General features: G+C 33.7%; 1 protein-coding gene across 1 annotated transcript in view; it reads left to right on the forward strand.

The window, feature by feature from the left end:
- LOC110106501 (serine/threonine-protein kinase ATM) overlaps window positions 1-22,584 on the forward strand; it is a 256,327-nt gene that overhangs the window by 97,240 nt on the left and 136,503 nt on the right. The window contains exons 30-42 of the mRNA XM_028694452.1: window positions 9,449-9,568; window positions 9,764-9,949; window positions 11,483-11,604; window positions 11,683-11,752; window positions 11,833-11,960; window positions 17,426-17,567; window positions 17,645-17,785; window positions 17,951-18,049; window positions 18,126-18,172; window positions 18,273-18,468; window positions 18,564-18,785; window positions 20,821-20,892; window positions 21,031-21,100. Coding sequence (XP_028550285.1) covers window positions 9,449-9,568; window positions 9,764-9,949; window positions 11,483-11,604; window positions 11,683-11,752; window positions 11,833-11,960; window positions 17,426-17,567; window positions 17,645-17,785; window positions 17,951-18,049; window positions 18,126-18,172; window positions 18,273-18,468; window positions 18,564-18,785; window positions 20,821-20,892; window positions 21,031-21,100 — 1,615 coding nt within the window. The remainder of the gene's footprint in view (window positions 1-9,448; window positions 9,569-9,763; window positions 9,950-11,482; window positions 11,605-11,682; window positions 11,753-11,832; window positions 11,961-17,425; window positions 17,568-17,644; window positions 17,786-17,950; window positions 18,050-18,125; window positions 18,173-18,272; window positions 18,469-18,563; window positions 18,786-20,820; window positions 20,893-21,030; window positions 21,101-22,584) is intronic.

Genomic DNA, 22,584 nt, shown 5'->3' on the forward strand with positions numbered 1-22,584 from the left:
CTTTCTTTTTTATCTCTTCTTTGTTTTGTTTCATTCCTTCTTATTGTTCCTAGCCGTCGTCATCCTCTACCTACGTCCACCATCATCTTCTTATTTTCCACCATAAGCTGCCGGCCACCTCACCCGAAGATTCTCCCAAACCGCCGGCCATGGCTCCCTTGCCACCGGCCCCATCCTTTCTCCTCTCTCCTTGGCTTTCCTAATTTGGGGTGCATGATATTAGGACTTAATTTGAAATTCAAATTGTTTAACATTTGAAATTCAAATTCCTTTCCTAATTTAGTTCATTTATTTTAGGAAAGTTTTTAATTTAAACAATTTTGGGAAGAGTTTCAAAATTTCAAATTCAACTAATTTGAAATTTGAATTCTTTCCTAATTTATCATTCTATTTTTGGAAAGTGCTCAATTGAAATCAATTTGAATTTTAAATTCAAATATGATTTATTGTCTCACTTTCGTAATTCTTAAATTCAAATCAATGAGCCTTAAATCTCCACATTAATTGCTCCTTGGTTCTTGCTTGGCCGAACTCCCTCTCATGCCCCACCTCTTGATTTATTTCTCAAATTAAAACTCTCCCTATGGAATTAAAGCACAAATTAATTCCCTACCCCTCCACGTGAAATCTGGAATTACAATTATTTCTTTAAGCTAATTCTTTCTTTGGAAGTATTTCCAAAATCTGAGATTTATTTTTTTTTCTGGCCGAAAAGCTCCAGGCCCCACTTCCGTTAAATCCCCTTCCAAATCCCGCTTCTCCCTTTGGAATTAAATCCCGGTTTTCTCTTTAATTCCACCGCCTCCCTCCCCTCTCCTATTTACTCTAGATAGCTCCCAAATTCAAGGGCCTTGAGTGGGAAATTAATCTCAACTTTCTCTCCACAATTACTGCTGGATTACTTCCTCCAATTTCTCTACAATCTAGTCCACCGAGATATGAAAATTCCCTTCAGAATTTTATTGGAAATCTTAGACCGTTTTCCCCTCTCCCCCAAATGTCTGTTTGCTATCCTGCACCAGAGGAAGGCTGAAACTATTGTTCTGAAGCCCCTTTCACAAGATTTCTTACCTTTGGAGAGCTCTTAACTGCTGTCCAAGGATTACGGAAGCTCAACCTTGCTGTCCTGTAGACCAGATAGGTCCTCCCTGCTGTCCAAAGACCCCTAAACCAGCAAGGAAGCGGTCCAAGAAGGCTTCCAAACTGCTGTTCAAGAAACCTAAAACCCCAAAGCTGCTGAGAGATCCTCTCCCTAGCAAAGTCCTCTCTCGTTCTACATCAAGGGGTCAACTCAAACCCAAAATAAGTTGGTTTTGACTTCCCTTGAGCTTACTAGCTCTATAAATTTTGAACTGGAGTTTAGCTCATTTATGAGCTGATTTTTAGTTCATTCATTGAACTAAAGGTTAGCTCATTATTAGCTAAGTTTTAGTTCATTAGTTATCTTAATTATGTAATTTTTATTTATAGTTTTTATGTCTTAAATTTAAGTTTGTCTCTTGGGATTCTAAAATGGCTTTTGGAATCCCAAGGTTGTTTGTTTTCCCGTGCCTTAGCTCCTTGGCTTCCACGGTTGGCTTTCCAGTGCCTTGACTCCTTGGTTCCCACGGTGGGCTGCTGGTCTTCCGAGCTAGGGGCCTTTCTGTGCCTTTTGGCGCCTCAGTTCTGTGCGGGCCTCTTTGGTTCCGTGGCTGCTCCTTCAGTTCCCTGGCCGGGCTGTTTTCTGTGAAAAGCTGGGGGCTTTTCCGTGGTTTATGGTGCTTGGATTTATGTGGGAATTCAATTAAGTGTCTGTTTGTATTCCCCTTTCATACCTATAAATATGAGGGGTTTTGTAATATTTTGAAGAGAGTGATATATGAATTTTTGAAAAGAAATCCTTGGGATTTTCTTGGAGGAGCTTGCGAGCTTTGTCCACCTTCTTCTTCCACCTCTTTGAGGAGACTTGTGAGTTCTTCTCCACCTTTCTTCTCAGGCTTCTAATTTCTTTCGTTTCTCTGCAAGTTTACACCCCACCTGTATCCTTCTTTTCAAGTAAAGCAAGTTTAGGGTGTCGTTAATTTTTTTTAGAGTCAAGTTTGTAAGAGTTCAAGTCCTATTTTGCAAGTCTTTTAATTTCTAAGTCTTTCTTTATTTGAAATGTAAGAGTTTGTTCGTTTTATTACGTAGGAGTCCCCTTTCTTTTCTTCGGGCCTACTCTTTGTGGGCATAGGTCCTCGGGCCCCCCATCCCCCGGATTTTTGCCCGCATCAATATAATTAAGCCCTAAAGGTTTTCTAAAGAAATCTTCAATAAAATATAAACCCTCAATTCTTGCTTCAAAAGAAACTCATGAAAAAAACAAGATTCTTTAAGATTAACTTACCTTCTAGCTTCTCCAAGTCTCCCTCTATCTTTTTCCTAAAGGATCTCGTCGGAAATCTCGCCGGCCGCCGTTCGCCGAGCCCAAGCCGTCGCCTCTCCTCCCTCTCTCTTGTGTGCTATCCTTGCACGGCCGAAAGAAACCAACAAGAGATCGAAATATTTGGTCCCTTAGGCGTATGAGTGTCTTAAGGAATTTAGGAAGTAAAAATTTACGCATGTACCCTTGCTAATCAAATTTCCTTAAGAGCTCATGAGGGGTGTATAAGAGGGCTAATTTTTTTAAACATCTTCGGCGATTTTTAATTTCAAAATCGTGCGGAATTCGATATAAGTTCTTTATATCGTTTCGATCGGAATTTCATGTCGAATTTATTAAAATTTATTTTGTCGAATTCCGACGACATTGAAATTTCGCCTAAGTTTGTCGCGGCGCATCGAAATGAATGAAAAACAATAATAAATGAATGACATGATAATTTGTCTAGCTTATAATATAAAATATTTAGTACAAAATATCTAGTACAACCACAATAATATAAGCAAATAATCACTTACTACAACATCAAGCATTCAAGCTTCAACTAATAGAATTAGCTTTAGAGGTTTATTTTTTGGCCTTCAATATCATCATCATTGAATATCACTACTTTAAACTATGATTCAACAAGAGAAAGATTTGTAATTGTGCAAAAAAAGAGGAGATGAAAATACCTTCACTGCCAAAGAGAAATGAAAATGAGAATATTCGATGAATGGATATTAAATGCAGACGTTGATTTGATGTTGTGGATATGAAATAATAAATTTAGTTTAAATATCGCAAAATATAAGAAATTATATTTTAAAAAAATAATAAAATATTTAAGATACGCGTGTCGAATTTGTTTTTAATATATTTTTTTTAATCGGACACGTTTTCGGCGTGTCCGACACGTGTCGGAGGAGTGTCGGACGAGTGTCGTGTCGGACACGGTGTCGGACACTGCACGCCTCTTTGAGGAGAAGTGTCGGTGCATCATAGTTGTCCACATTCAATGAATGTGTCCAAATACATTTAATGTTGCAATTGGAATTAATTTTAATTGATTTCAGATTTTGAATTGATTGGGAATATTTGGTGGGGAATTGATTGAATTTCTAAGGGGAAAGGAATTTAATGTGGGAGAGATGAGGAGGGGCGGCAGCATAAGCAGGTGGGTTAGTGATGTAGGCAGGGGGGGTCAAATCAAACCCAAAAAAATTTGGTTTTGACTTCCCTTGAGCTTGCTAGCTCATTAATTTTTAACTAAGAGTTAGCTCATTATGAGCTATGTTTTTAGTTCATTGATTAATTTATTAGTAGCTCATTATTTTCCCTCTTCTCCTCTCCTTTTCTTTTTAAAAAAAATCTGCCTTTGTCCGATGGGTTTCCATGAGTGGCTTTTGGGTTTCCTATGTTGGCTGTTTTTCGTGCTTAGGCCCCTTGGTTTCCCCGGTTGGCTGCTGGTTTTCTGTGCTGGGTGGCCTTCTCGTGCCTTGGCCCCTTGGTTCACACGGCTGCCTCTTCGGGTTTCGCCTGGGCTGTTTTTCCGTGGCTGTTGGGGGCTTTTCTGTGGCTTTGGTGCTTTGTTTCCTATGTAGAATTAGGGAATATTATGAGTTGGATGTTGGCTTTTCATTTCCCTCATTTAATCAAGTATTTGAAGAGATTTTGGGGCTGTTTGGTTCACCCTCTCTTGTCTATATATAGAAGATCTTTGTGGCTGTTTTAGAGAAGTGAAAAAATGTTATTTTTGGAGTAAGAAAACTTGAGGGTTTTTTGGAAAAGCTTGAGAGCTTTGTCCACTTCTTCTTCTCTTCTTCTAGGAAGGCTTGCGAGCTTCTCCACCCTTCGTCTTGCCTTCTAACCTCTTTCTTCTCGCCGCAAGTGCCACGTCACCTGTATCATTCTTCTAATGGATGAAAGCTTCTTTAGGTATCTTGTTTGAGTCATTTGTAAGTGTCCAAGTTGTAATAGTTTTTTATATATTTATTATGTTAAAGTGAAGTTATTTGTGGTTTATTTGTATCCTTTTGAGCATTTTGTGTCTTTATTTTATCTAGGAAGTCATTGTTTCTTTTTGTGATAAAAAATTTGGGTCCCTTCCCAAATTTTTGATTGCATCTGTTAGGGTTTAGGGAAAAGGGAATTTAAGCTTGCTTTGATTGAGATCTTAACTTAGGAAGAATTAATTTAAATCAAATCCAATTGAAAATTTAATTAGATCTAATTTAAGTAACTATGAGCCTGGACGCTTCATGCGGTTGATGAGTGCTACATTGCCCTCACCTAGGGACTTCAAACCACGAGCCCGGACACTTCTTGCGGCTGGTGGGTATTTCGTTGCCCTTACATAGGGACTTCCACTCTCCTATGATCTCCCATAGCTCTCAAGAACAAATTTCAGAAAATTTTCTTCTTAATAATCCATTGATCATTACAAGAAAGGAGGAGACTATAAATAGCCCAAAATACAGAACAAAAGAAAAAAGTACCCCTTGGGGTCACAAGCACCTACTCGTTCAAGTGAGGGTAAACATGGAAAATACATAAATAAATAAAAATACAAATAGTAACTTAAAATAAAATGGTGCGATCATGACTGTCAATCTTCATCTTCTCCTCTGATAAGCTTTCATGGTCGGATGTCTGCATCACATTGAGTCTCTCTTAAAGTATAGTCATGGGTCTCATTCAATTACTGATTACCTTAATTAGTTTGAGGAACTTGTTTCATGGTGTAGGATTTCTGAGGATAAAGCTTTATAGGGCCTTTATCTTAACTTAAAATTAGAAGTGTGATTATATAATGCTGATAATGATGAAGATGAATACCACAAGGCTTTTGAATTAGAAAAATATTGAAAGTTTTTGTTACACACCTTTTCAACCTAGACTAGTAGAATGTTAGCCATTTTAACTCTAGTTGAAAACACTCGATTCTAGACTAAATCAACCGTTATTCCATTCTTATCAAATGGCAGTTTATTTCGTAAATGTCACGATATAGAATGAGTGAATATTCCTCTTAAAGGAACATATATTTCGACAACCACTTGCTTCAAATGCTGCCTCATGGTTCACCATCATGTAATTACCTCATATTAATCTTTTGATGGAAAGTGTTTTTAAAGTCTAATGAGTCAGAAGAAGGTGTCTAAGGATGCGATTGATGATGATAACTAATGAGGATATCCATGATCAAGTGTGGTAGCTTGCTGTATTATGCATTCTCCTAACCCTAGCCACTTCTGAGGATTTGAGGACAGGAAACATATTATCTTTTTCCTAATGCATGCAACTTGAATTGAAAAGAGATGCAAATTAGTTGTTGATTGTAGGTGCTATGAATGTTTCCTAAAAACAGCTTTCCTTATAGTTGGCTTAAAAGCGAAAGCATGTCCTTCTTCTTTCCTCTAAAGTAGACATCCCTACTTGTTTTTAAGGGTTTCCTAGTTTCTAACCTATTGGAAATACAAGACTTGGTGTGATGTCCTCTCCATGGATATTCATAATATTAAGCTAGATTGCTAATGGGTTTATGACATGAATGTTTTTCATTATTTGCAAGAAAAGTTGTACTGCTTTTAAATTCAATGATTCCTTTTTTCTTTTATTTTCTTTTAAGATTTTCGAGTCTTCTTCTCCACAATCCCAAACTTACATTAATGAAGCCCCTAAGAATAGACTATAACTTTTGCTTACTATTCCATTAACTTTTGCTTACTATTCCATTAACTGTCCTGACTCAGCTAAACCATTTGAGATTTGAGTTGAGGTATGCATTGCTTCAACCTTATTGCAATCGACTCCTAGTTCGCTATTTTTGTTTGAAAGGCCTTCTAATTGTTTCTTTGTTTCTTTGCATTATTTTTATTGTTCACATGAATTTTTTACTCTTATTCCTGAAGTTTTGCGCTTGCTATGGTTATAAGCATTCTATCAAAATTTCAGGATATTACTCCAGGTGAATCACTTAATAAGCGTCCTCTCATGATGGATATTCAATACACCGTTGATTTTATTTCGGGGTTTATTTTTATAACGAAAGAATGCATGCCACAAGGAATGATGAGCTCAAACGTCATGTAGATGGACTAGTTTCGAAAGGATTATCATTATAGAATGCACACCGCAAATATGTATTTTTTGTTCTAATGTTGTATTTCCCAGCTTTTTTAGTGTCTTCCATGTGAATTGAACTCTTATCTTGAAACTGAAAACAGTCGTTGATTGCCCAATCCTTGTTTCTTTCTCTGATATTGGACTTTAGTGGATTATATACATTTTATAGATTTTTCATTTGGAATTTTTGTATTATTACTGCCCCTTTAATGAATCTTTTGAAAAAAAAAAATGAATTTATTTCGTTTCCTTTTGTTACTAAAGCTTTTGAACAAATCAAGGTATTTATCATATGTTCTGGAACTCCATGATCTCAGGAAAATTCTTGAGGTATACTATGATGCCTCAGATGGTCAGATGTTGGTATATATGCCAATTTTAGCCAAGTGGGTCCCCAATTGCCTATTTTAGTGAATAGTTGAGTAATGCTTAACAAAATTATTCTACCTCCGACATAATAATTTTTTTTTTGCTTCTATTAAAAAATTATGATACTGGTGACACATTATTTTGTACTAATGGAATTCATTTTCTTTCAGTTCATATTGCTTAAAAATATAAATACTAAAAAAATTGTGGAATATATTTGTTACATGCATCAAATACTTTTAAATATATGGCCTGAGTTTTGTAACATGCGCACGTTATTCAAAATAAGTTACTGGGTACCAAATCTCAAGTTTTTACTCTTAACATGTATGATTGTTAATATTCTTGGCTTTTATAGAATACTAAATGTGGATGAAATGATTATAAGGATTTTATATGTTCTTTTTACTATTTTATATTTTGAGATGGATATTTATTTGTAGGTGGTTTGCTTTGCATTCACATTACCTTTAGTCGTGATCCTATTATTTGAGAAATGTTTGTTGGTGGCATGGAACATCACTTTGGTTGGTATTAAATTTTTAGTTAGTTGAATGTAGGTTTTATTTCTCTTCATTTTTGAGAAGAAACTATAAATGTCAGTCATTGCTGTACTTGCAATGAAGAAAATATTGCTAAACAACGGGTTGGCATTTACACTTCTCTACCTGTACCTTTGATTACGTGCGGTGATCTTTCTACGAACTTTTTATTAGGATTTCCTAAAACAGTTCATGTCCATGATAATATAAATGTAGTCAATAAATAATTATCTAGAATAGTTTGCTTCATTCAATGCTTCAAGGTTATTGATTCTTCTTATTTTAAAGAAATTATGTAGGGAAATGTTTTTTTACATTGGTTAAATGAGTTTCATATTATATAGTAAAGTTTTTTTTTCTCATTGCTGAAAAACATTATGCAAATTCTTTGGTACTGCATTTAAGTTTTCATTTATTTTCACCCTTAAATAGTTAATTAAACTGAGTTTGTAAATGGAAGTCTTGGATATCTAGTAAAATGTTTTGTTAGAAAAAAGAGTTGGTAATTGTGTTCTACATCTTTTTACAATTGAGTTTTCTTGCAAGTTGCAATAGTATTTATACAAACCTATCACGAAGCCTTCATTTGAAATTGTTCAGGGATTGAATCTTAGAAAACCTATAGTATTGTGCTTTTATGACTAAATGCATATTTTGATTTTGTTGCATCTTTTGCATGACATTTACTTGATTACCTTATGGATTTGAAGAGAATTGAATTGCATAATAAGAAATATTCATTCTATAAATATTAAGAGAAGTGCTTGTGATTACGATGAAGGTGATTTTATCTTTATTCATATATATTCCAAATGCTTTGTACAAGCCAAATTTAAGAAACTACATGCAAACACGAGTAGTCCTTTCGAAGTTAGTGAAAAAATCGGTTCTAATGCTACCTATACTTAGATTTATATTCTGATATGCTTATTCGTCCTATTTTGAACAATGGAGATATATTATGTTATTGAGGAATGTTCAAACGTTGTGAATTTCTTGTTTATCCTTATATTCGAGTGATATCTACTATAGCTATTGCATCAATGGACCCCTTCATTTTTGTTGCTAGCCGTTTTCTTGGATGTTGAAAGTATCATTCTAAATTAACTGATAATTGAGAAAACTGTTGAGCACCAGTTTGTGGTAAGTTGGAAAGGCAATCTTCTTAAGGTCCTACCTCGACGGCCAAGTAGGAATTGCAAAAGCTTGTTCCTGAAGTTTTCGATGACTACATTTGTCCTAGCTCTCCATTAGAGTGTTTTTTGTGCCCTAGGAAAGTTGATTTAGTGTAAGATTTACAATAGCCCACCTAACATAAGTCAAACTAAGTTAAAATATTTGAATTAGATCCATTTTCATACCTTTTGTAAGCCTATTTATGGTTATATTTGATTTTTTTTTTAATTTTTTAAAATTGAATTATTTTATCAGGTGTTATTTCTCTTGTGGATTAATATACTTAAATTTAAATTATGCTGGATTTGATAGGATTTAATTGTATTTAAATGTTTGGTCTTATCTTTGTACCCCTAATTCTATGATTAGCATTTGGAATTATTAATAATATAAATGAATGAAATTATTTGTGGCCAATTATATGTTTTATAAAATCCAAGTTGCGTATGTGGATTGCTCTAATTGCATCTGCAGATTTTGTTATTTCCTTGGGTGAAGGTATATTGTTTATACAAATGTCATATTGATCTCTTGTCGGATAGCAAATAAGGGATGACATATAGCTTTGTAAAAGTTGCCATATTGTTTTTGCAAAATGGTTTGCAGACCAAAATCTAGTTACAACGTTCATACTCTTGGATCATTAGCTTTTTTTAGGATATGATGGAATTCAATGCTTTATAATTGATTGTGTTAGTTTTTGATAATAAAATTTTATTTTAGCAGCCTTTTATCTCCACCTCCATAACAACATATTCTGCTTTAAATATTCATGTCTTAAATGTTATTGAAGTCTACTTGTTTGTACATGTCCATAACTTTTTTTTTTAAGCCATCCTAATTCTAATTTCAGGTACAAGAGCTGTTTGTCCCCAGTTCTGAAGCGCAATTATTTATTCGATATTGCTGCCCTTGGCTCCTTCCTCCCCTAGTTCTTAGGGGAGATGTGCCAAATCTGGAATGGCTTGCTAAGGTAAATTCTGAAATAGCTCCTTGATTCCATCTCACTGCTTCACTAGGAAATTTGAATGTCTATGAAATTATGCCGTGTGATTTGCATGGAGATAGAAGTTGAAATAATTTTCACAAATTTACATATTAGATGGGAGAGTTTATCTTTCTTGATTACTCTAATGATTGTTATTTCAACATTTTAAAACATATGCAGGCAACAAGTCTGCCTTTGCCCCTGCTTGCCAAAGAATATTTTGTGCCAATTTTTGCTATGAGCATGGCAGTTTATTGTAATGGAAGGCCTGATAAGGATATTAGCCGGAGGACCCTCTGTGATTCAATCTTAAATATTGCTAAAATTTCTGAGTTCGAAAGAGATGACCTTATAAAGAGAAATATGGCAAGTACTAGTTGTTTAATGGTTTCATGGCCCCCAAATTTCTTATTTGTTTTCATGTTATGGTTGTTCTAGAAAATTTGAATGTTTGTGAATTACTAATTTCTCAACATGCTTATTATTCTTGTTTTATTAACCAAAGTAGGCTACAAGGATCGGGGCAAAGATGTAGTGCTGTCTTTTATGTAAACTTGCATAATTCTTCTCGACTGATATTAATGCCAGAGTTAATATTGTAAAATTTATTAGTGCAACCATCATATGCTTTGTTAATCATTTCGAGTTTGTATAGTAGGTCATTTTGTGCATAAAGAGATTGAATGGATGGGTATTTATATAATATAAGTATAATATAAAATAATTAAAGTTAATAGAAATATCTATTTAATCTACTTGCTAAAAAAGTTTCCGAGGATCGAGTAATATTTGTATGTGAAAAATTGATGATAAAATTTTAGTTATATTATCCCAGTTTTATTGTATAAAATGTGAAGTTGATGTTATTCAACACTCATCATTACAAATTATTATGACCTCTAGCATATGTATTTATATATTCCTGTGTGTGATAGCTGTTAAGATTCTTGGAAGATGTTACCAAAGTATTGGATTCGATTCAGGGTTTCATCATTTGATAAATTCTAGGTTTATTAGATGTTTTCAATCTAATAGAAATTACGGGGCATGGATGTTGTTTTCAATTCCCATCTTTCTTCTTGGTTTAATAGTTTCCTTACCATTTTCCTTGCCTTTTGTAAATTAATAATTGCTTAATTATTTTAGGCGAAGTTGTGTTGGACATGCAATTTTTAAACTTAATTCAATGAAGTGCTTGAAATAGATTATTATCAAGATCTTAAGATGGCATGATGCAATTATAACCCTTCTTTCAATATTGAGACGGGTATAAATAGATTAGTTGTCCTCCTTACCTATAGGCCCCTACCCTAAATTACTAAACGGCCGGATGAAGGTAGGAAAAGAAAAAACTTATTACGAAACGGACTGCTAAAGGCTAAATGAAATTTATAACTATGTCTGTGCAAACTCTCTGTTCTGATTATTATAACATGCATTGACAACGAAAGACAATTTTTCCTTCAAAATGGGTTTCAGTAAGGGAATATCTCTATTTTGTTTGGTTATTTTATGTTACTTGCTACATTTTTATTTGTCCAACTACATATATCTTGCTACATTTTTATTTGTATATATATATATATATAATTATGATAATGGAACTTGCTACATTTTTATTTGTCCAACTATCTGATATATAATTATGATAATGGATGCCGGTGATAACTTAAAACTTATTTCTGTTTATTGGCTGGAGAAAAACATACCTTTGTGCAAGTTAGCAAATTTAATTCTGCCCATACAATTATTATTGTAATTAATTTATTCTCTTAGTTATGAAGAAGTAGTTGTTTTAGATGATTATCTTGTTATTATTTTTCTGGCTATGATGTGATGACCTTTAATTTGTTTGTATTATCCTTGTTTTAATTTTGTTTATCGTCTTGTTCTTGGCAGGTGTCAATTGTAGGCTTTCTTCTTTCTCTAGCCAGTTCTTCCACTGACCCAGATACACCATTTTTTCGCAATGAAACGATTATAGTCTCTGTTCAAACTGTTGTTGATGGCTTTTTTGAAATGTAAGTATCATCCTACCTAACTATCATTTTTTAACCCGCTATTTTGTGTTGATTTGTAGATTTTCTTTATTTATATAGAAACGACCATCCTGGACATGTTTGTGTGGTGGACAAAATCAATATTTTTCGTCCCGATAGAGTATTTAAGGTAATATCCCATTATAAATTAAAAAGAGGTGTAATAACTTCCTTTATGTGGTTTACCTAAGATTTATTTTTAAATTGCAGTTTTTATTAGAGATGCATTACCAAATTTCAACAGCTATTCATCCTCGTCATAAATGTCGCAGTCTGTCATCAATAGATGTTCTTATTCGTATAATTGGACATCGAGCTAGTATTAGTAGCACTTCCAAGTAAGTGTATTTTTTTAATTGAAAGAATGATCATTGCTTAGAAAGTGTGCTTATTAGTGAGAAAAAAATTTGCTAGTTGTGGTATATTCTCTTTTCTGACTTACAAAATGTTCTTATTAATTTTTATTACTTGTGATTCATTCACATATCACACACAATATACCAAAATGTAGTTAGTTGTTGGTATGGAAGAAAAGTTACAAACTTGTAAGTGAATCTTAATCTATTCAACTTTCAACTGCTTTATGTGAGGGTTCGGGGTTTATTCAAAATATTTAAATAGGTTTGATATGAGATTTTTTTATTTCTTAGAGGCAGGTAATCGGGTTAAATACATTTACCACCAACACGTCTCCTGATTTTACTAATCAAATTAGAATCAAGTGAGTAAAAAATCAATCTATCTAGATCATCTCAAAATAAACCTGATTTTTTGATAAATTCATCATATTGATTGATAAGAAAACGTTCATAATTTATTTCATTAAATAGAATACAAAGGTTCTCTTATTTCACAAAAAATTTATGCGAGAGGTCATTAATTTACAGAATGATCATGCTTTTTCATATTACATTTAAAATTGGACATCCATCCATAAATTGATGTACCGTATAAATTGAGTCACCTGCTTGTCGTCCCATATGCTCTATTTTCATTTATGGAAAAATGGTCATTGTAATATCTGATAAGTCAAATGCTTAATGGGGTGAACAATTCAATTATAAAGCTCAAACGTAAAAAAATAAAATAAAATATGTATACCGGTCTTTTGAACTAATACTAGCATTTTGATAATAGATATAGCTATCTTAGTGTAAGGATAAATTTAAATGAATGACTTGCTTTGATACTTAACTAAATAAAAGACTTAATTTAAGGAGTATAAATGATGTAATACATGTTTGGAGTTACACAAGATTATCAAGAGAATTTAATAGAAGTTAACCTTTATAAAATTATGCGTCAATTCAAAGTAAGTTGTAGAAATTCGTGGTCTTCCACTTGCTTAGGCAAAGAATTGCGTGAAGAATAACCAAGACACTCTCAATCAAATACAAAGGCGAAGTAATGTAAAAGCTTCTAACACAAATCCAAAAGTTAATAATGAGATGTTCACCTTGAAGTTCTACTCTCTCTCTACGGATCTAGGTTGAGCGGAGGAAGATCTTCCACACTAGAAATGAAGTGACCACTACGAAGGACGAGCCGAGGAACGTCGTTGTTGGGAAGGTAGCCGGAGTTGGAGGTGGCACGGAGCGTCCAATGAGGGACCACGGGGTCCTTGGTTGTTGAAGATCAATTGTCCCGACAAGGCAATACACGATCCGGTTGACGTAGCGTTCAACGGTGACGTCGAACTCCCAATCCGGTTCGTAGAAGGGGGGGTGGAAGATGTCAATCTCTCCTTGTTCGTTGTAGGCGAAGCTGTGATCAACTTCCAGATCGGCCATGCACGGTAATCATGGGGGATGAAGGACCACGAGGTGGAAGATCAAAGAGAGAAGGGTGGAGAGGGGAGGCCGGCGGCTGGACTAGAAGGGGGAGGGTGGGGGACGGTTTGGAGAGGTGGGGAGGGGGCTACGGTTTGGGAGAAATTAGGTTAGGATGGGGTGTTGATGTGGTTTAATCAAAATCTGAAATTAAGATCAGATTTTTATTAAATTGGGAGGGAAAACTTTTAAAATTTGATTCCAATTTGAGTGCAATTAAGGCATTAATGGAGGCTTAATGGGGTGGAGCCAAAGAGGGGCCGACGGTATGGAGAGAGAGGGGTGAGGGGGTTTAAAATTGAAATTAGTTTCAGTTTTAGTGAGATTGGGGGGAAAATATTTGAAATCAATTTTGGATTTCAAATAAGGGTGAGGGAGTAATTGAGCAATTAAAGGGGGAGCCCAATATAGGGGCCGGTGGCATCATGAAGGAGGGAGGGGATATGGGAGAAGGTGGGGATGTTTCTTAATAAGCAATGAATATTATGAAAGAATAAAATAAATTACTTTGATTTATTTTGAAATTGGATATCAAATAATAGCAAGGGTACAAACAGTAATATCAAATAATACATAATATCAAAATAGAACTAAGCATCAAAATAAAGACTGTGAATCGTGGCCATCGATCTGTGCCTCCTTCCCTGATATACTCGTTGAAAATGTCTGTCGATGTCCTCATCAATAAATATTTGAAAGAAAACAATGTAAATCTGTCATCCTTTGAATCTTTTGAGCATTCTCTATTTGTCAATTACTTGAATGAAATTATTCGCCCACTTTCATATTCATTTTCATTCTTGATGATTAAATTCCTAGAATATTCATTTAATGTTTGAGGAAATGCGCCAAATAGTTCCACGACTATTAGGAAGTTCCCAATTTAGTCCCAGAGATTTGCACTGGTCCAATTTACTATCCTGACTTTTGAAAATTGATTTAAATTGGTCTCAGGGCTGAAAGTAAATGTTAAAGTTACCACTAAAGTTTAATATAAAGGTATTCTAGGTTGTTTTGAGTGTATCTAAGATTATATTTCTTATGTTATTCTATTTTGTTTTTAATAAATTATAATAAATGGAAAATTGAGTATGAAATACGAAATACTAAATAATAGGAGTGAAAAATTAGGAAAATAATAATTTTTTATGCAAAACCTAAATGGAAAATCATACAAAAATAAAACTCTTATTTCAAAAATTATTTTCATTGATTACAAATTCCAGAATTTGTATTATAAAAATGGTGTCACTGATTGCAAAATTTAAAGACCCCTGTTACAAAAAAAAAGTCCACTAATTAAGAGTAAAAATTAAAGTTATTTACTTAAATACCCATTTCACATTAAAATAAGTAGGTCTGTAAATATTTCGTTAAATTTGATGGATTTCTAACTGTGGGGCCGAATTGGATCAATTTTTAATAGCTAAGGGATGAAGTGTGATTGTGTGAAACTCTGAGACTATATTGGGTATTTACTATAGTCGGAGAACTATTTTGAGCTTTTTCTCATAAATGTATGTAGTCTTTTGGTAAATTTATTTCATGAGCCTTAACCTGCCATTAGACTTGAATACCTATTGATAAAAAATTTGAGATATCCAACATGGCAATTATCTTGATCTAAAGATTGTACCTTGTAGTGGTAACTTTCAGTATTGAGAGTCGAGAACTCTCTTTTACTTTAAAGAAGCTCATTTTGTCCGAATTTTTGGCTTCTATGCACGTCATTATATTAGCCACCCTATCTAACATGACATGACCGTTTGTTGATTTATTTTAATTTAGTATTTTTATCATAAGCATTTAAAATTGTTTAGTATTGATATTCACCTATTAGTACTCAATCTATCCCTCAAAGGTAAATATGATTTGTAAAGGTCAATATATACATATCTAAATAAAAACTATTTTTAAATAATAAATTTTGAATTGAGTTAATTAGAAATATCTTGTATTTATTTATATAGGTGATCTTATAAAAATTCATTTGGCTTGTTAATATCATAATGCCATGCTGAATATTAATAATATCTACTTGCGTACGCACTGTTCAATAGAATTATAGAAGTTGATAAACGTTAGGCCTAGGAATAATTTACTTCTTATATTTGAGATTGAGTATCTCACTTGAACTAAAAGATCTTCAGGACAAATTTCCTTAACTCTATTGCCTAGACGCCTTGTCCTTTCATAAAAAAACTTAAAACAATTATTTTCTATATTCAGTACTAATTATTAAATTGAAACTCGAAACTAAATGAATTAACCTCAAATAGCATTTTTATCGTAAAATGACTTCTCCTCAGCTAAGCCTTCAGCTCTATGAACTTGTATCCAAACTAAATTTGCGAAAGGAATTACTAAAAATAAAAATTTTTATCTAAATTTCTCTAATCTGTTTCTGCCATTCTTTTTTTCTTCTTTTCCTTTTCTTTATCTTCTCCTATTCTGTTTTCTCATCTGCTTCTCTTCTTCTTCTTCTTCTTTCCTTTTTCTCACGTTCTTTATCATTCCTTCTCTGATTTAGCCTATTGGAGCCTCTCTTCTTTTTCCACCTATAGCTACAGGTCATGGAGCCTATTGAAGCCCCTCTTCTTATTCTGCCTCTAGCTACTGGTCATGGGAGAATATGATTAGTTTTAAATGCTTAAATGTTTAATCCATAATAGCTGTGCGAATAACCTACAATGGTAGGTCATGGACTTGTGGATAAATGCTAAAATTGCTACAGTATAATAATTATTTCTATAGTAACATTAAAATAAAAACTTAGGGAAATTATTTTAGTAAGAAATTAACTAATAATCGCTAATATGGTTATTTTATATAAAATTTTATACATCAAAGTAATCAAAATGAAATGCTTAATTTAATAAATAAAATTTTAATGATTTTCAGGATGTGCGAATAAATGAATATAATTTTTAGTATAAATTCTCAATATTGCCTTTTTAAAATATTTGGTATTACACGTTTCCCCTTATAAGAATTTCATCCTCAAAATTCCTTTCATCCATTATCATTTTGACAAATGGGAAAATTTGTATCTCATTTCTTCTTCTTTTTCCACTACTTGCTTCTTTTTTTTGAAATGTGCCTCTAATTCCATTTAACTTAGAGAATCTACCTGTTTATCAGCTTTTTAACAGCAAATTTCAATATGCTTTCAGGTTATTCAATATGAATTAAATCTTTTTTTATTTCAATTCTGTCATGTGATTTTTTATGTGCATGTGTAACCCATTTTCTCAACATGGACATATAAATGTAGATGGAACAGAAAAAAGAAAACAGGTGAGAGTAGAAAGAATAGAAAAAATAAAGATAGAACAAATATATGAACTATATTTATTTGGAGATTATGAATATTTATTTACACGTGTAGCTTTGTACTACACTTGTATTTTCTCTTGATAGCCGAGAAAAGCATGAAAATGACCCCTTGACTCTTTATGAAGGACCAAAATGCCCCTAACTATATTAAAGGACTATTTTAGTCCCACAAGTCTTTAAAGAGGAACTAAAATTGTTCGATAGCAGGAGCATTGCAGTTCATCTTTAAGGAGTTGAGGGATCAAAATAATCCTTTAATATAGTTGAGGACTATTTTGTAAAGAGTCAATGGACCATTTTGATCCTCTCCATGAAAGCCCTATTCAAGTTCCATAAAGCCTAACTTGCAAGACTTACTTTTGGAGCCCCAAGTGTTATAATTGAAAGCATGAAGTGATCTATGAAGCCATGAGGTATTGAAGAAGTATCTCTGTTAGTGTTCGCATATATGATATTAGATCAACTCCTGAGTGACTGGTTTTCCTCTCAAGCAATACCGCTTCATTTCATTTTTCTTTACCGTATTTTATTTCTTGTATACTTGTAAGAGCTTTTATTAGTATTTCTATTTTTCATTCGGATTCAAAGCATTTTCAAATTATTTTTTTCATTTATATTACTGATGGATTTGTTGACAGTTATATACTCCACATAGCTGGACAATACGTTGGTATTCTGCCACTACAGGATCATTGTTGTACCATCCTTTCTACACTTCTAGAAGTATTTACAAATGAACATACTGCCGATGCCGTAAATGTACTTGGAGAGCAACTTCAGGTTGTAGCTTTTATTAATTAGATGATGAGTTATACCCCTAGATTTTTCGGTCTCACTTATTTGAGAAGTATTTTCAGTTTCTTGTTTCAAAATTGGTGGCCTGTTGCATTCCTTATGGGAGTCTAAGCGATGGAGGTACTGTTCCTTCAACACGAGTTATAAACATTCTGTGTCAGTTAACTGTGGATGCTGACCCATCGTTGTATGATTTCATCAAGGTACGAGTTATGATAGATTTGTTATTTAAGTGAACTTTTTGGTCTGAATCAAACGATGGGCCGTCATGGTTAAAGGAATTTTGTCCTTCTGAGTTTATTTAATCAATGATGAAATTTGAAATTGTCCATTATATGATATGTCTGTAATTTGTTTTTTATTCCAAGGATCTGGAACCATTTCCTCAACTAGATTGTTTAAAAAGAATAAGGATGTTTCATGAAGATCTTTGCATAGCGTATTCTGCAAGGGACCGCTTTTTAATGGTAACTGGTTTCCTCTGTGATTTCATAGTATGAACATAAAGTTAATTATCTGTAAGCATGTTTTGCTTTTTTATAGTTCGTGCGGAGGAGTCCTTATCTCCCAAGGGAACTACTTCTATTAAGGTGTTACTTTTTTGTTCTCAAACTACATTGTGAGTTTTACTTGTTTGATTTTTTTTTTTAATCTGGTGCAAATTACTAAACAATTTTTGCCACTCTTCAGTCTAGAGAGTTTGCATAAACAATTGCTAAAAAATGAAATCATTCCACCAAATAGTGACGTAGTATATAGTACAGAAAGGATCAATGGATGGAATTGTGATCCAGAAATAGTTATTGCAGTATGGAATCTGGTTCAACTGACGGGTTCAGATGATGCAAATGATATTAGTGGACTACTTTCTGATTTTATTTCAAGGGTCTGTTCCCAAGTATCTATATTGGAATATGCTGAAAGTATTGATCTTTCAACATGCTTTTCCTACTTCTTACATTGCTTATTTATTGTTTGTAGGTAGGTATTGGAGATCCCTATCAGATTGTTTTCCGTTTGCCTGAATATGACAATAAGACGCAACCTTGTTCCCCATCTTTCTTCATTAGTTCCAAGAAAATTGGGTTCTGTTCTGATGTTTTCATGACAGATGATCTTGTGATAAGCCTTCTACGACTTTTGAGCAAGAATCTTCTTGATGATTCTGTTAAAACTGTGGATATTACGTCACAAACACTTCAAGTAAGTTGTTTATTTCCAGTTGAGTTGAGATTTGATATGAAGCATATTTTAATTTTTCTTTTATAGTATGAAATCAATCTTTATTGTATGAATTGTTATTTGTTTGTAGTGTTTTTCAGAGGCAGGTGTGCTTTTTCCTATGTTTCTTTACTGTATTTTTGTAAATGCGGCATCTGGACTTTTGCTAAAAAATGGAACTTTAGGTGGTTATGTTTCTACATTTAACAACTTGTACTTATTTATTTGTTTATGTTTTCATATCAGATAAAAAAATAGGGTTTCATTACAAAAGTTGCATGCATGCTTCAGATTTATTGAGTGGAAATGATTCTTTACAACAGGAAAATTCAAATGTTGCTGGCCCTCTTGCATAATTGTTGTTTAGGGTGCCGATCTAGGTCTATTATCTTTACCATGCATTTTTTTAGAGAATTTCCAAGTAGCAGCAGTAAAAGAGTGGATTAATATATATATATATAGGCGTAAGTCTCAAGGCGTTTTGAGGCGTAAGCCTCAAAATCAAAAGATTGCATAAATATAAAATGATAAATTTTTTATATACTAATGAGTGAATAATATAAACATAAAAAAGCATAAGATATGAAGTGAAATCAAAATATCCCAATAATAAGACAACATGAAATATAGTTCAACTCAAAATTCTATCTTTCCCAAATCCCTGTATTCTTTTCATTAACATATAATTCAAATTTCCAAAAATAAATAGCAATGACATATCACATAAGAACTCATAAGTCATTAGCGCTATCATTACTAAGGGTTCTTCATTTGAATCATCATTATGATGAACTGCTCTCTCCCCTTCCTCCTCTCCTATAGAGTCCAATATCGGGCATTTACTATAAGATTTATGTAAGTTTTAATATATATAGCGTGAGGCGAGGCGGGCCTAAAGGCGGGTTTCAACCAAGTTGAGGCGCAAGCCTCATAAAAAAAACTTGAGGTGCAAGCATCGAGGTGTTTTTGACTGGAATTGAGCAAAGGCGAGCCTCAAGGTGAGCTTCATATTGCGCAATTTTAAACCATGGTGGTGGGTATGCCTAGCAGTCCCCCATATGCTTTCTACAGGGAGTGGTGTTGGAATGATGCGAAAATACACCTTGAGTAGACTCAAAAGAACTGTAGTAAAATAACCACTTTGACTAAATTGAACAAGACTTGGGCATGAATAAAACTTACATGGAGCCTTGCAGCTCACCATTGAGCATAGGCAGGATCTCCTCGCCATGCTTCTAGATTCTTTCGAGCACTCCTAAGCAACTGAAAGCTCAAATGATTGTTAAAGTGAACTAAGGAGGTCCTTTATTTATAGATGGAAATACTCTCTAAGGGGTTTTCATGGAACAAAAAGCAAGATGGCCATAGGAAAGAAAGCAAATCTATGATGTTTTAAATTCATAATAAAGTCACAACATACATTCATCAAAATTGGATCTGCAAACTAACACATGAGTGTCACTATTTGGTAAAAAAAATTATTGTGACATTGATATGAGTCAGTTTGATGACTGAAATCAATTATTTTATGAATTTTATGTCATTATAACATAATGTCTTATTCTCAATTTAAATATAAGCTATTAAAACAATTAGTTAATAAATTAATTTGATATGAAACCTAAAATATATTAAAGCATTTTTCTTTGAAGCTACGTAAGCTCTTGTATTAAGAAAACTGCTTCTCAGCTTTCATATATATCTTTTTTTTTATAACTGTTGTTTTTCTAAACACCATAACTATTTCTTCTATTCCAGTGGAAGCATGCAGCAGAAATGTCTGCCAAACGGAGCCTAGATTTTTCCTTTTTTACTTGAGAAGTAGATACACAGTCTTTAGTTTATTTTGTTCATTAAAAGTTAATGATTTGTTTAACTTTAACACATATGTTCTAAAAAGTTGTTATGACAAGTTTGTGATGGCATGATTGGACTACTACTTTCTTTAATTGATGCGTTTCTATACAGAACCATTTCCTTTTTATCAGATTTCACTTCATATTGTCTCTTTAAGCAGGGTATTCTTTCAACTGAGAAAGGTCAATGTGCTTTACGAGCACTTAATTCGTATGAGTATTCATTGATACAAGTATGGCTCTATATATCCCTTTTTTACCTTTTTTTTGTCAAATTATATCATCAAAAGAATTATTACTGTATTTTATTGAAACAATTATATGATACATTTTATTTCAATATTAATATGCTTTTTTTCATGATTGTTCAGATTCACTCAAAAGGTGTTAACTTGGGCCTTGTAGAAAAATTACTTTTGGATTTTGAAAATAAATCTACTGGTAACTTTCTTTTTAAGCTTAAGAATATTTCTCTTCTATTTCTCCTTGAAACATAGACCTTAGCATGATTATTTTTGCAATTTTTGTTGTACAGTACCTCTACATAGACTAATGGAGCGAGGATATATGAGCTAGCATATTTTTTCCCCTTGGTAGTTGAAATGTGGAATGTCTCTTTACATATTAAAAGTTTACTGGATCTTGAATGATGTAATTGAGATTTCTATGCTATAGTGCTATGTTTACATGAGTCTTCAATTGTTAACAAGAAACTGCACCATTAGATAGTTATTTGCATATCTATTTTTATGATGAAAATTAATAAGTTGGGTTTTATTCTTGAGGTTTCTGATTTAAATTCAAGACGTTTCTAGCTTCTTTTTGTCATGCTCTTTTCTTTACTAGGGGACTTTACATATACTTGATGTGATGCAATGAGGAGTTACACAAGGATTTTAAAAAGAGAATTAAGTTTCAGCTCCACAAATTATTTAATCATGCATCAAAGTTAAGTCAATTATAAGTAAGTCGCGGTGTTCAATATGCTAGGCATAGAAACTACAACAAGAGAGCCAAGTCTTTTAAGCAATTGCAAAAGAAAACATAAAACAAAAGCTAGTAAATAAAAAAATCCCACGATTAATACCACGTTGTTCACACTTTGAGGCCTTTAGCACTCTCTTCCTACGAAGACTAAGTTGAACGGCGGAAGATTGTCCAAGCTAGCATGGAGGTTGCCACTAAGATGGAAGCGCCAATGAACGTGGCCGTGGGAGAAGATCTCGGAGGCGGAGGAGGCACGGTAGATCGACCTTCGATAAGCCAAGTGTAGACGGAGAAGTGTTCGTCGATTGATTCTATGAGCGTCGGCACGATGCGGGCCAAATATTCTTCGACGGTATCGTCGAAATCAAATCCGACGTCGAAGAATTGTGACCGGAGGATGTCGACCCTTCCGTTGTCGTCGTACTCAAAACCGTAATTCCATTCCGGTACGTCCATGCATTATTGGAGGGGATCCGAAAAGTCGCCGCAAGCAAGATCTTCTAAAGGAGGAAGGGGGAACGGCGGCTTGGCTAAGGGAGAGGGTAGGCCGGCGGTAGAGCAAGGAGGAGAGGGCGGGCTGGGCGTCGTTTGTAATGTTTTTAAAATTTCTTCTTTTTAGTTTAATTTGAAATGTAAGAGTTTGTTCTTCCTCATTTTTAGTCGCATCATTCGTGATTTAGTGGGTCGTCGTTCAGTATTATCACTCGTGTGGGCGAGGGGTATAGGCCCCCTATATTTCTTTCCCCCACCATATCCTCACATGTTTGCTATTTTGTTGCCGTATCTACCCTACTTATATGCTCACATGTTTGCTATCCCACCATGCTAGGATTCACTTGTAGCTCTTACCTTACGATTGCTCTTTTTTGAGGTCATTTGTGTGCTCACTCCCTACTCAAGCTCATGCGATTTTTTACGAAGTTGTACTTTTCGCTTGC

This window comes from Dendrobium catenatum, unplaced genomic scaffold (assembly GCF_001605985.2).
Source record: "Dendrobium catenatum unplaced genomic scaffold, ASM160598v2 fragScaff_scaffold_488, whole genome shotgun sequence".
Lineage (NCBI taxonomy): Eukaryota > Viridiplantae > Streptophyta > Magnoliopsida > Asparagales > Orchidaceae > Dendrobium > Dendrobium catenatum.